A 13,396-nucleotide genomic window follows, 5' to 3' on the forward strand; every position below is an offset into this window, starting at 1 on the left:
TTCAGTATGCATAAATTTTGCCTGGACAATGAAGCATTTCTAGAAATGTTTGAGTGCCAGGCAGGTTTAGATCTTTTCTCTAATGTCTGCTCATGGGAGCTTTATTTAAGTTGCTTTGTATTGCATTTTGGAGGGACTTTCCTATTTTGGTGATAGCAAGTTGACGTGTGTAGCCTCTGTCTTTGCAGATATGAAGAAATGTTAAAGAACAAGACCTTTCCCATCCCCAAGATCTCCTATTCTGCCAGTCAGTTTTACTTGGAAGCTGCTGCAAAGTACCTAAGTGCAAATCAGAGCAAGGAAATGATGGCTGTCCTTTCCAAGCTTGATGTAGAGGACCAGCTGGTGTTCCTGAAGTCTCGGAAATGCCTAGCAGAAGCAGCAGAATTGCTGAATAGGGAGGGCCGGAGGGAAGAGGCTGCCCTATTGATGAAGCAACATGGCTTCCTCCTGGAGGCAGCCAGGCTCACTGCCAACAAGGACTTCCAGGCCTTGTGCCTACTGGGGGTTGCCCGTGTCAATGTGGCCAGGGATTCTGACATAGAACATACAAAGGCTATTCTGAGAGAAGCACTTGATCTCTGCTATCAAACCAGCCAGCTGGCCGGCATTGCAGAGGCTCAGTTTCTACAAGGGATTATCCTGAGGGACTTTCAGAAGCTTAGAGATGCCTTCGTCAAGTTTGACATGCTTAACCACTCAGCTGGAGTGGTCGAAACTCTCTATGAAGCAGCCAGCCAGTGCAAGTCTGAGCATCAGAAGGTTCTGGCCCTGGCTCCATGTGGCTTGGAAGTCCTTCTCAACCTGGTCAGGGCCCTTAAAAATGTGACAAACAATGCTGAGAAGGAAATGGTAAAATCTTGCTTTGAGTTTTTTGGAATCTCTCAGGTGGATGCCAAATATTGCCAGATAGCGCAGAATGATCCTGGGCCCATATTAAGAATAATTTTTGATCTGGATCTAACCTTGAGTGAGAAGAAAACAAAAGATCACTTCTTAATCATGACTGATCAAGTGAAATTAGCCCTGAACAAGCACCTTTTGGGCAGACTGTGTCAGATCACACAGATCCTGCTTGGGAGGACCTACCCAGGGATCTGCAGGAGATTTACTGTGGGCTTGAAATGTGAGGATGAGCAGTGTGAAGATTTCCACAGGCCCCTCAGGCGCTGTGAGGCCAAGAGCATGGTCCAGTCTAAAATGCACCTGGTGGCAATCAATGGGTTGCTTCTGGAAGCCAAGAAAGTGTTCCCTAATGTCTTAGCTGAAGAACTTGAAGAAATAGATTTTATTTTGTCTCCAGATACATATGGCCTTTGCAAATCCTTTCTAAACCTCCTCTTTCCTAGGCATTTTCACCAGAGAGTGCTGTCAGAAAACCCCATGGCATGCAAAGAAATCCTCAAGCCAAATTACAAGTCGTTTCGCTCCTACCGGTTTGCCTTGAAAGAGTACATCCATGACCTTTTCCAAAGAGAAAGTGCACACAGCCGCAGGGAGTCCACAGACCTGTGGCTGAGTGCCATGCAGGCTTTCCTTCTGTCCTCTAGCTACCCAGAGGAGTTTGAGAAGCTGCTTCAGCTAGAGGAGGACATTTACAACCGGGAGCTGAAAACACTAGAGTCTGACAGAGAAGACAGAGGCAAGAATAGAGGCAGCAGAATGAAAGGCATAGAAGGGAAATTTGGCATGTTGGTGCCCAACAAGGAAGATGAAAACATGGAGAAGTCCTATCTGTGCTTCATCCGGCTGCTGGAGAGTTCCATGGAACAGCTCTATGTGCATAGGAACCCTGAAGACTACAAGAGGCTCTTCTTCCGCTTCATGAATGTCCTCATCAAGAGGTGCAAAGCGCCGCTGGTCCCCAGCATTATCAACACAGTGGTGCTGCTGGAGCTGCAGTTTGTCCACTGTGTAGTGGTGCTGGCCCGCCTCTGGAAGAATGCTGTCCTGTGCCTCCCCAAGAGCTACATTGCGCTCCTGCACTTTTGGGAGTTCCTGTCCAGCAAAAAGGACAGGGAGTCTGCAGATGTGTTCTCCATCATTCAAGAGTACAAGCCAAAGGATGTGGCCAAAGCCATCCGGGACTTTCGGTTCCACCTGTCCTACCTCGTCAAGGTGCTGTGTGGCTACGAGAATATGAACTTCAATGTCCTGCTTGACGCCTTCAGTGAAATAGACTATGTGATCTCGGGGGAGTCAGAACGGACACTGGTGCTGTGTTTGGTGATGCTGGTGAATGCTGAGGAAGTCCTGCAGCCCTTCTGCAAGCCACTTCTGTTCCGCTACTTCCGGGAGATCCAGTCAAGGCTGCAGCTGATGAGTGTGGACTGGCCAGACCAGGTGCCCAAGAGGCTGCTGAAGGTGGTTCAGCGGGTGTTGATGGCAGTCAGTGTGAAGTCTGTGGCTGAGGCGCTGCAGGACCTGCTCTTTGAGCGGGATGAGGAGTACCTGGTGGATTGCCACTGGCGATGGGACAGTGTGCACACCAAAGGCACTGTGGTCCGAGGCCTCTGTCATGAGGAGGTCAGACTGAACCGCCTGCTCTGTATGGGTCCTGTGGACCAGTTTGCTGACTCAGAGTGGAATTTTGGTGAAGATGAGACTCATGAATTAGATGAGTTGGCCCTGGAAGATCGAGATCATTTTTTGGCTGCCATCCTTTCCCAGAAGCAACGGAAGGCCTTGATCCAGCGCAAGCTGCGCAGAGCCTGTCTGGTGGTGTCTCTGTGCATCAGCTGGAGAAGATGGATACAGACGGAGCATAGCAGGGAGGAGGCTATGGAGCTGAGGGCTGGGAACTTCAAAAGGGCCGATGTAGACAGGACCCAGTGTGACCTGTGTGGAGTGAAGTTCACCCGAAGCCCGGAAAGCTACTTCAGTCCTGTCAGAGCATTTGAGGGAGCAGCCTCAGAGGCTGTGATCATTTCCAGGGCTGAACTGGAAGGGAGGGAATGTAGAGAGAGAATCAGTGAGTCTTATGAGCAGCACATTCGCCTGGAAGGCCACCGGAGGCAGCAAGCAGCCTACCAGAAATACCTGGAATTTTTCCACGAAAAGGTAGACCCAGCCATCGAAGAAGGCAAAGTGGTGGTGCAGGACATTGAGCAGAGCATCTGGATCCGTAGTCACCTGGGTTCCAAGGAGCAGAGCCATATGCTGCAGAGGAAGGTTCAGGAGCACATCAGGAGGGCTTCAGATCTGGTGGAGGAGCTCTACAGGCGGAAGGCCTGGGCTGAAGGTGAGAGCCCAAGGGTACTGGTCCAGGCACTGGTGAGCCTGGGCCTAAGGTGCTTAGTTACAGCTGACTTTGGGAAGTTGGGAGGTTAGTATTAGCAGAAAGACAAGAAAAGGCTGTTCTTAGATGCCAGCAAAACCTTGTTGAGATCATCGCCAGTTAAATATTTGTGATTATCATAAGCTGGGATGATTTCTCTGGGTGCTAAAGATGAGAAAGTGGTTTGCTAATTCTAAGAAGAAGATACAGGGACAATGTTTAAAGTTGTAAGAAAACTCTTTGAGGTGCCTTTGTACTCTTCATTCAATGATTCCTTGAACATTGACAAGATGCTGAACCTTAGGTTAGGAATTGAGAGTATATAGGTCTCTTCTTAGGATGGCCCGAGTCACACTCAGTGTGGGCCTTACAGTAAGTGTTCTCATCTGTCTTACAAACCAAGTTTCCCTCTTGCATTTTATTGGCTGTTTCTTAGCAGCACTGGAAATTAAGCATAAAATTAACAAAATTACATTGAAAAATTCTGTAATTTAGACACTTTTGTTGGGGCTTAATGACCTTTTGAATACAATTTTACAGAAAGATTTGCTTTTGGGACTCCACAGACCCACAGCTGTGGCACTGGGCTGTCATTTAAAGGCAGCCTGAGCTTGTGGTGGTAGAAGGCAGTTTTGGCATTTGGGGATCCTGGTCTATTGCTTGGTGCTATAATGCCCGAAGCCATCTCTTTTCTCAGAACCCTTGTTTGGTTTTTGTAGCAGAGGAGGTGATGACTCGGCAGGTCAAAATCCTGACCCTGTCAGTCAAGAATGCACAAGAGTGGCTGAAGAAGACAGAGCTCCGCTTAAAGGATGAAGGTAAGGCTTGTTCTCCTAGGACAGGTGAAACTTGGGCTTCTGTGATTGTTGGTACTACTGGCTTCCAGGTGAGTGTCAGGTGGACTTGCCCGTGATGTCAGGAGCATCTGCCAGATAGTCAGTGATAGAATGACTCCGTCTGCTGAAGGGCATTATTCTGGGCCCTCAGTCATTGCTTATGAATTATAGATGTCAGTCATCATGCAGATGCAGCAAAGCAACTCTCAAGGAGAGGCGATGTGTTAAAGCCATTCCTTGATAAGTGTGTTTGCGTATGCCAGTCCATCGTGGTAGCCGGAGGGGATCTGTTGACTCTCTATGTGCCCATGTGAAGATGGGCCTGCAGGTTCCCTCAGACAGAACAGATGACAGGGAAGTCGCAGAGGGCTCTACCCTTGTGGAAAGTGTAACAGGTTTCTTAGCAGGAGTCATAATTTTCTTGCCACATTCTGTATGATATAGAATTTCTCCCCTCTTGCCCTTTACAATTGCCCCCACCTGCCCCCCAGATCACAATCCTTCTTTCTCCAACTGTTTTATCTAGCTTGAAGACACTTCCAGATGATACTGGAAAACTCAGACTCCAGAGCTGAGGAAAACTTGGAGAAACTTGGTACAAATGTCTTTGCAAGTACACAGTCTTTAGCATGCCAAAGTCCCTTTTGGGTATTGTTATGTTGTGATTATTTCAAGAAAGGTAATTGGAATATCAGCCCAAGGGACCAGCCTGTGGAGATTTAATTCTGGAGAAGGGTGTTTGCTTGGGAAGAAAAACCAGTACTTGACAGAAGTTCCGTTCTCTACCACCCTAGCAGAAAGCTTCATTTCTTTAATTTAAAACGATCCCAGAAAAATCAGGTTTTACCAGGATATTAAACTCTGGTAGAACAGGAAGTTGGTGTTTTCACATGGGTTTTGCTTTTTTGCTTCCTAACCAGGTATTGTTCAGGAAGAGGAGTATGAAAATGAAGTGGAAGACTTTGGTGAGCTCCGCCCTAGAAAGCGTGCCTGGAAATGTGGAAAACAGAGAAAGTTCTAACATATTTTCATACATGGTTTGCCTCTTAAACCTTCAGAAAATTCCATCCTGTCTTAGAATTCTGATTGCTGTGGCAGAAGAGAAAAATAATATGAATTAGTGTTAAAAAAGAAAAGGGACAATCACCTTTGTTCCTCATTGTTATTATTGCCCATTTAATGGTGACATAGGGTCAGATTGTTCCCTCAGATGCAGGGGCCTCCAGTTTTCCAAGTTCAAGTCTAACAGCAGCACTGCTCCCTCATATACCACACATACCCCGTTATGGGGGCAGGGAGATGAAAGGACTGCTGGGATTTCTCTGCCCAAATCTTAGTCTCCCTGGCTCATCACCACTGTGTGGTGAGTAGATCAGAGGACTAGGCATTTAAGATTGGCACACCTCATCTTGGAGTGCCCCGCTCCAGGCCAGGAAATCCCTTTGTGGATTCCTCATCTCTTGCCACACTGCTGTAAAACGGCAGGTAGAACCAAGGCTGGTTGTGCCCAGAGTTCATTTTGACCTTGCCATCAGCCACTCATAAGCCCAGGCTACCTTTTCTGGTTGTCCAAGTGGCTTCTGTGGTGTGTTTCCCTTTTTTCTCTGGTGACTTTTCTGCCCTCGCTCTGTGTTTTATTTATCTATCTATCTATTTATTTATTTATTTATCTATCTATCTATGTATTTATTTATTGTGTGTGCATGTGTATGCGTGTGCACGTGTGCTTATTCTCAGCTACCTGTGCAAGTCATGGTTAGACTGCCGCAGAATGTAGTTAAGTACCTGCCCAGCAGCCTTTGGACATCCTTTCCATTCAAGGAACATTTGAGGGTGTTTCCTGCCCTCTCCAAGGTAGTTTTGCCTTTGCCTTGGCTATTCTGTAGGTGATACAAGAAGCACCTTCTGTATACCTGTACATCTATGTTTCTAGTTTCTTCTGGCATGGTTGACACCTATGCTCACATCGACAGCTTGAGTTTCTGCCTGCTGGGCTCTGCAAGTGGAAAGCAATGGACAGAGGAGGAACCAGCCTTCTAATGTTAGTTCTTTGGGATTTGGTAGTGGATCACTGCCATGTGGCCTACAGGCCCTGCCAGAGGGGTTGCATGTGGCCTGCATTCCCCTCCACCCACTGCCAGCAACTCTCACCCTGCCCTCATTTGGGAAGCCTTCCTGCCTCTCTGATGGTCACTGCCTACCCTTTACCCACTCAGCCCAGGTTCATGCTGGTCTCTGCAGGCTTTGCCTCACCACAGAACCAGCTTTTCTTCCATGTTGCTGCTGCTTTTGCTGCTCACCATTGCCCTTCATCGTCTTTCTAAAATACTTTTTCTTGAAATGTTTGCTTTGTAATTTTTTATTATGTTTCTCATTTTTATTCCTGATTTTTAATAAACTTGCCAGAAAAGTCTAATCAAATATTGCTGTATGATCTCATTTTATAAAGTTATAGCATCTCTCTTATGTGTTGTTGTCTTGTTTATTTACAATTTCTACTGAGCAAATACATGATAGTTGGTGCTGGTTCTTTCGGGGCTTCTGGCTGATGCTGGCTTTCTGTGCCTGCTGATATTAAGAAGTTCAAGGTCAGAGAAACACAGCTGAGTGCAGCACCCGTGCTTAGGAGTGTTGCTGAGGGCCAGCCTTGTACAAATTCTTTTCAGTCTGGCTGCTTCTATCCAAAAGAGTTTGTCAATGCTGTTTTACCAGGACTTCACACTAGCAAGGCCCTGGAAGGTAGGAGACCTAGAATCAGCTTTATTTACTTCCCATAATGAGCTGAATATCCTGAGATAAGCCAGATCTGCTCAATATGGTGTTCAGTTGCCCCATCTTCCTCTGGTTGACACAACCTGGTGTAGGAGATCTGCTACTGTGGTCATAGAGAGGCATAATAAAGGGGGTAGCAGCAGCATTTGTATGCCCCTTTTGGAGCTCAGTTTCCTCTTTGAGGAATTGGCAGAGTTGGCCTGTAAGCTCTGGGGTTTGGATACCCTCAAGCCTTGGTGCTGTGATATCACTTATGTGACGTGGTTGGACATGTGAGCTGGAGAATGCCAAATGTTCCATCCTGGACTTTAGGAAAAAGGGTCTCAGCTCCGGGACAGATAATACCACTGCCTTCTCTACCTTCAGCATCTAGTAGACACCTGAAACCTGTACCCGACAGTCTTTCTCTACAGGTCTGAGGTCCTGAGAAGAGAATGGAAGTCAGCAGGAGGGTCAGGAATGCCAACAGTGATCTGAGCTCAAGAGCCTAGTCGTATGGCAGGAGCTTTGCTGTTCCAGGCCTGCCTGGAAGAACACGATATGGGTATATATCAAGGTCACAATACCAATTGTGAGGTCCAAAAACAAAAACAACAAAACAAAAAACCAAACCATTTGTGCAACACAGGGATTCAGCATGCAACATTAGTCATGATGATGATTTACTTTGCAAAGGTAACTCAAGAATGGTCCAGAAAAGGAAAGGCAGATGGGTCAAGGTTGGGGGTTCTGGGTGTAAGAGTTACTCAGGGCATGCTTAGCTCTTCAACAAGGCTGAAGGTGCCTTTCCCAAACCATTCTGCATCAGTTTCCGACGTGGAATCTTCCAGTGGAAAAGGAGCCCCAGGTTTGCTAGGCACCATGGCCTACAATGACTGCCATAAGAGCTCACGGCTTGCTATGTAATAGCTCAGGATGCACTTGCTATCAGTAGTGCACAAAGAGAGAACACTCACCTTCATAGGTCCTGAGTGTCCCCAGGTCCCCCACACAGCCAGAGCGTGTCGGCTGTTAGTTTCCATAGTGCAACAGAAAAAGCTTTCCTGGGCCACTGTAGCCACTGGGTGGGCACATGGGTCAGGGCTCCTGAAAGGGATGAGATAGTAGTTATACTCCTCCCTTACAGAAAGAGCCTTCAGGCTAAACAGCAAGACCATCTCTGTGGCTCAGAGAATGATTCTAGCTTTCATAATCTTAACAAAGCAACCTCTGTCCTTATATGAGGCATTCCATTTTTATTTTTAAGTGTTATTGGCTTTGTCTATGAGCTTCCTGTGTTTCCAGCTGATAGCAGTAGGTCTATTAAAATCCTGGGGCTTAATGGCGTAATAATTGGGTACACACGTGAATCTTGCTTGTGTATGAAATGTCTCTTTTACTTAATTTGATTCAGATTCCATTCTGTACCCTGTTCCCCGTTTGGAAATCCAACACACATCATTATTGAGAGGCCCCTGCTTGGAGTCTCTCAGGGTTAGGAAGCTTCTGTGATGTGGGAGACATGAAGAAAACCCTCTCTCTTCAGTATGTGACATCTTCTGGTACAAGGTCTCCCTAAGCTGGCACAGTCTCAGACAATAGGTGACTTTCCTTTTGGAGCTGAGCACATGTGAGGCTTGGAGCCCTGGAGAAATCTCTGTCATTGAACTATCTTGTCCCATTCTTGAGGTTTTATCATGACTCAATGTATTGCCATGAATATAAGCACAGGTCTCTACTGGCCACAACATACCCTGGCACTCTCTTTGTGCCTGAACAGAGGGACTAAAGACCTTACTATTTTCCTGGGATGGGAGAAGAGAAATAGAATAAGCACAGATGAATAGAGCTGAGGTCCAAGTAGACTTCCAAGGACGGTCACTCTCCTTCCTCATCCCATGTCTGGATGTGTGTATTACATTCACCTAAAGGTGGAGTTTGTTTCCTTTAACTTTAGCCAAGACAGCAGTGGCAGCAGTGTGCCAACTCTACTTTTGCTTGCTAAAGGCCTGGCAGCTTTGGTAATTCAGCCACCCCATGAAGACTCAGTTTCTTGAGACCTGTGCTGTGATGGACCCAGGCTAGCGTGAGGAAGCCTGGGTCCTTGTGGAAGCCAAGTAGAGTCCCACATGCCTTCATGTGAGTGAAGAGTTCTCTGTGTTTAAGTCCAGGTGTCTACTGGTGGCCAGGTCAGTGCCCTTGGCTGATTTGAAAAGACCCAACCACCAGCTCAGACTTGCCTGGATGTATGACACACCCCACCCCAACCCCTGCTGCCAAATCATAGAAATAGCCATTCCTGGCTTAAATCACCCAGTTTGGATCAGTTTGCTATACAGAAATAGGGAATTAAAGTGAGAGCCTGTTTCATCTTAGACAATGTGAGGAATGTTACTCATCCAACCTCAGACCTCCTGACATCATTCTAGTCCAGAGTGGCACATGGTTTTTTATCTGTAAAGTAAGGGGAGCTTTTGGCCAAGGCAGGAGGATGGCAGAACAGAGTTCCCAACTGGATATATGCTTAGCCTGCTGTTAGAAGGAAAAGTTTCACCTACACCTTCCTGGCCTAGTAGGGACTGCAGCACCTTAGTGCCTAAAGCTCCAGGACTATGGGGACCCAAAACTCTCCCCTGGAGTCAAGGCTTCATTATCTTAGCTATTGGCAACCAGCTGGCTGTGCAGTCTGAGACTCAGCTGTGGAGCATCTTGAAATATGGGTGAGCCTCTGGCCAGTATCACTGGTCCTTTCTACTCAGTTCTGGAGATCTGGTTCCCTAGGGCCACTAGCAGCCGACATAAGACATCTGTGGAAGCCTGGGTAAGAATACAGGTGGAGGCTGGATGGGTAGCGCATGCCTGTAACCTCAGCACGTGGGAGCTATAGGCAGAAGAATGGCTAGATATACAAGTTTAAGGCTAGCCTGAGCTGCATAATACCTTTCAGTTCAGCCACAATTACATAGATCATGTCCCAAAAATCTTTTAAAAGAAAAGAATATAGATGAAGGCTTCCTGTGCCTACCTCTCTTACCATTCTACTTCATACTACATTATGAAGGGCCTCCCTGTGTGCATGGGCATTGCACTCATGCATCAAAACCCATTTGTTGGCTGTACACTGTCCTCTGCATGCAGCCTCCTAACAGGACATCAGAGGAGAAGACTCAAGGCTCTGCAGGCAGGGCCGCCCGGATACTAGAATGTATCAGGTGTATTGTAGTTTCTCTTGCTGTGGTAAATACCATGACCAAAAGCAACTTGGGGAGGGGGGAGCATTTATTTCCCTTTGGCTTGTTCAGTCTATTGTCTTATACCATCTAGGACCGCCTGCCCAGGAGTGACATTACCCACAGTGTGCTGAGCCCACCACCTCAATCATTGATCAGGAAAATGTGAAAATGTACTACACACTTGCCTATAGTTCATTCTTATGAAGGCATTTCTCCCCCCCCCCCAATTGAGAGTTCCTTTTCCCAAATTGTGTCAAGTGCACAAAGAAATACAGGAGGCACTTAATCTCACTGCAGTTTGGTATGCCATGACTGGTTGATATCCATGGGAGGCCTGCCCTTTTCTGAAGAGAAACAAAGGAAGAGTGGATGGGGATGTGGTGCAGAAAGGGGAGGTATGTGTGGGGGGCTAGGAGGAGAGGAAGGAGGAAAAACTGTGATTGAGATGTAAAATAGCCCAGTTCCAGAAAGACACACTTGGTATATACTCACTTATAAGCTGAATTAGCCAGATAGTATCGGATAATCATACTACAATCCACAGACCCTAAGAAACTAAGGAGAGCACAGGGAAGATTCTTGAATCTCACTCAGAACAGGAATAAAATAGACATCAGATGGAGGGAGGGAACTGGATGGGAGATGGGATGGGGAGGGTAATGGGAGTGGGGATCAGGTGGTAGAGGAGGAGGGCAGGTGGTGAGAACTGGGAGAGAACAGAAATCCAGGGCTGGGGGCATCTCTGGGACACAGGGAGGCTGCTGGGAGTCTCTGGGGCTGATCCTAGTAGAGACTCCAAGAGACACGTCTTAAGGAGCCTAAAGTCAGCACCTCCTGTGGCCAGTTAGGACTCCCAGTGGAAGAAGGGGAACACCAACTCACACATAAAACCTTCCACCTAAAATGTGTCTTGTCTACAAGAAGTGTAGGGGCAAAGATGGAACAGAGATTGAGAGAATGGCAAACTACCCAATGACTGGCCCAGCTTGAGACCCGCCCCACAGGACAGGGATGACCACTGTCAGTATTAATGATACTCTGCTATGTTTTCAGACTGGAGTCTAGCATAACTTGTCTTTTGAGAGGCTTTGATGGGCAGCTTATGGAGACTGATGTAGAGATCCAAGGCCAGGTAATGGGCAGAGCTCTGGAAGTGCTGTCAAAAAGTGGGGGGAAGGATAGAGGGAGCTGGAGGGGACAAGAACACCACAAGAAGACCTGAAGAGTAATCTCTCCTGGGCTCTGGGCCCACAGGGGCTCCCAGAGACTGAACCACCAGTCAAAGAGCAAATGTGCAGCTTGGTCATCATGTGGGTTCCCTAACAATGGGAATAGGGACTGTCTCTGAATCTGCTGCCTGCTGATGGGTCCCTTAGCTGGGCTGCCCTGGCACTCCCCAGAGGGACAGGATATGCTTAGTCTTACAGTAACTTGAGATACCAAAGTAGATTCATACCAGTGGGGGCCTTCCCTTCTCTGGAAAGAAGGAGAGGAAAGGAGGGGAGCAAGGGGATGGGACTGGGAGGAGAGGGGAGAGAGGCTGGAATCAGGATGTAAAGAGATTAAATAAATAAATAAATGGAGGGGAATAAATAGCCAACACAATGGGATTGTGTATCCCCTGCAGATCTGGAATACAATGCTGTACCAGCAGTATGGTAGTGTCCACATTCTCAGTCATTTCTCCCCAGGCATAGTCTCCTTAGAGTCTGTGTTGCACAGAAGTCAGAATCCACAGATTCTTCAACCATGAAATTGCCAAATTTTTCAGTTCCCTTCTCTTCTCCCTAACCTGTACACATCTCAAAACGAAACTCATTTTTCAAATACATCTGTTCCCAGCAGGTGTATCTGGGACCTAGGGTGCCTTAAATGTGTTCCAGGATCCATATCTATAATTGTCACAGTTCTGTGTCCCTGGGGTCACCCTTGACTTCAGGACTTAGAGGGTGGATAAGTCAATGCAGCAGATACCCATCTTTGATACAAATGCTTTTTGTTTGGTTTTGGTTTTTTTCCTAGTCTGAAACTGGCTTTAGCCTGATCTTGCCACTATAAATTTACCTAGATATTCTGCCTCTGGAACAAAATATTGGCTGGGTGGTGAGGGGTGCCATCTCCTCACTCAGCATTCCCTAGTCTCTTCAGCACAGACTAAGAAGAGTTTGACTCCATATTGCTGGGAGAAATCAGGTCCTTGACAGTGAGACAGTGGATCCATCCTCCCAACCACCTACTTACTCATCCTCCCTGGGAAAATGTTCTTCCTGTCTCAGGTGGAGGGAGAAGCCATCAGTCAGCAAGGTACCTGGGATCTGTGTGTGTGTGTGTGTGTGTGTGTGTGCTCTCACGTGCAAGGGTGTGGAGGACAGTGTTGGGTGTCTGTACTCACCATCCATCTCGTCTGAGACGGGGTCACTCTTGTCTGCTGCATACTGCAGGCTAGCTGGTCCTCACGTTCCCTGGTATTCTCCTTCTTTGCCTCCCAACTTCTCGTAGGAGCCCTAAGATTGCAGATGCATGTGCTACTGTGCCTGGATTTTTCTGTGGGTTCTGAAGATTAGAACTCAGGTCCTACCCATGTGCTTCACTCCCTGAGCCATCTCCCTAGCCTTTGGGCACTCTTTAGGTGACTTCTTTACAAGCACACTCCAACTCTGTGGATAGTTCTGCTCTTTGCTTAGGAGGTGTGCACTCAGGACCTGATTATCTGCTGGGACCTTGGCCCCAACAGAAGAGCAGGTCACAGCCACCACCATATCTGGAGTGACACCTAAGATTAGAATGTGGCTTCCTTTACTGGCTGTGAGAACCCAGGCAACTCATTTCCACTCTCTGAGCCCAGATGGGAATTTGTAAAATGGAAATAGTGACCCAGCTTCTAGCCTAGTTGTAAATGCCTTTTCCTCCCTGCCCACCTTCTGCAGATGAACCAAGAATCTCAAATGGTTTCAAGAAGGGGTTTGTGTCCAGAGCGGTGTGGGGTGGGGTTGGGGGTGTGATCACCAGCAATGAAGAGCTCTAAGGACAGAGCCGGGTCAGCTTTTGTGTCCCACTGTTCAGAAGGGAACATTTGTAGGATGGCTTCGTTACTGAGGGTCCATCCTTCTTTTAGAGCTAGAGGCTATTTTTAACTTAAGTTTTAGAGACTCTACAGGCCAGCTGTTTCAGGAAAATATGTAGGTCAGTCTGTGGTTTTTGGGAGCCATCGTTTTTACAGTTGGGGAGTGGGATGTGGAAGAGAACACAAATAATTCTGGAGTTTCCGGAGGCGTCCACAGAGCTCTCCACCCACCCTG

General features: G+C 47.3%; 1 protein-coding gene across 1 annotated transcript in view; it reads left to right on the forward strand.

Moving 5' to 3' along the window:
* The window catches only part of Trank1 (tetratricopeptide repeat and ankyrin repeat containing 1), a 67,121-nt gene extending 60,558 nt beyond the window's left edge, over positions 1–6,563 (forward strand). Inside the window, exons 20-22 of the mRNA XM_055601541.1 lie at positions 189–3,241; positions 3,997–4,095; positions 5,034–6,563. Coding sequence (XP_055457516.1) covers positions 189–3,241; positions 3,997–4,095; positions 5,034–5,134 — 3,253 coding nt within the window. The 3' untranslated portion in view covers positions 5,135–6,563. The remainder of the gene's footprint in view (positions 1–188; positions 3,242–3,996; positions 4,096–5,033) is intronic.
* The last annotated feature ends 6,833 nt before the right edge of the window (positions 6,564–13,396 follow it).

Source organism: Psammomys obesus, unplaced genomic scaffold, assembly GCF_907164565.1.
Source record: "Psammomys obesus unplaced genomic scaffold, mPsaObe1.curated_primary_1811, whole genome shotgun sequence".
Taxonomy (NCBI): domain Eukaryota; kingdom Metazoa; phylum Chordata; class Mammalia; order Rodentia; family Muridae; genus Psammomys; species Psammomys obesus.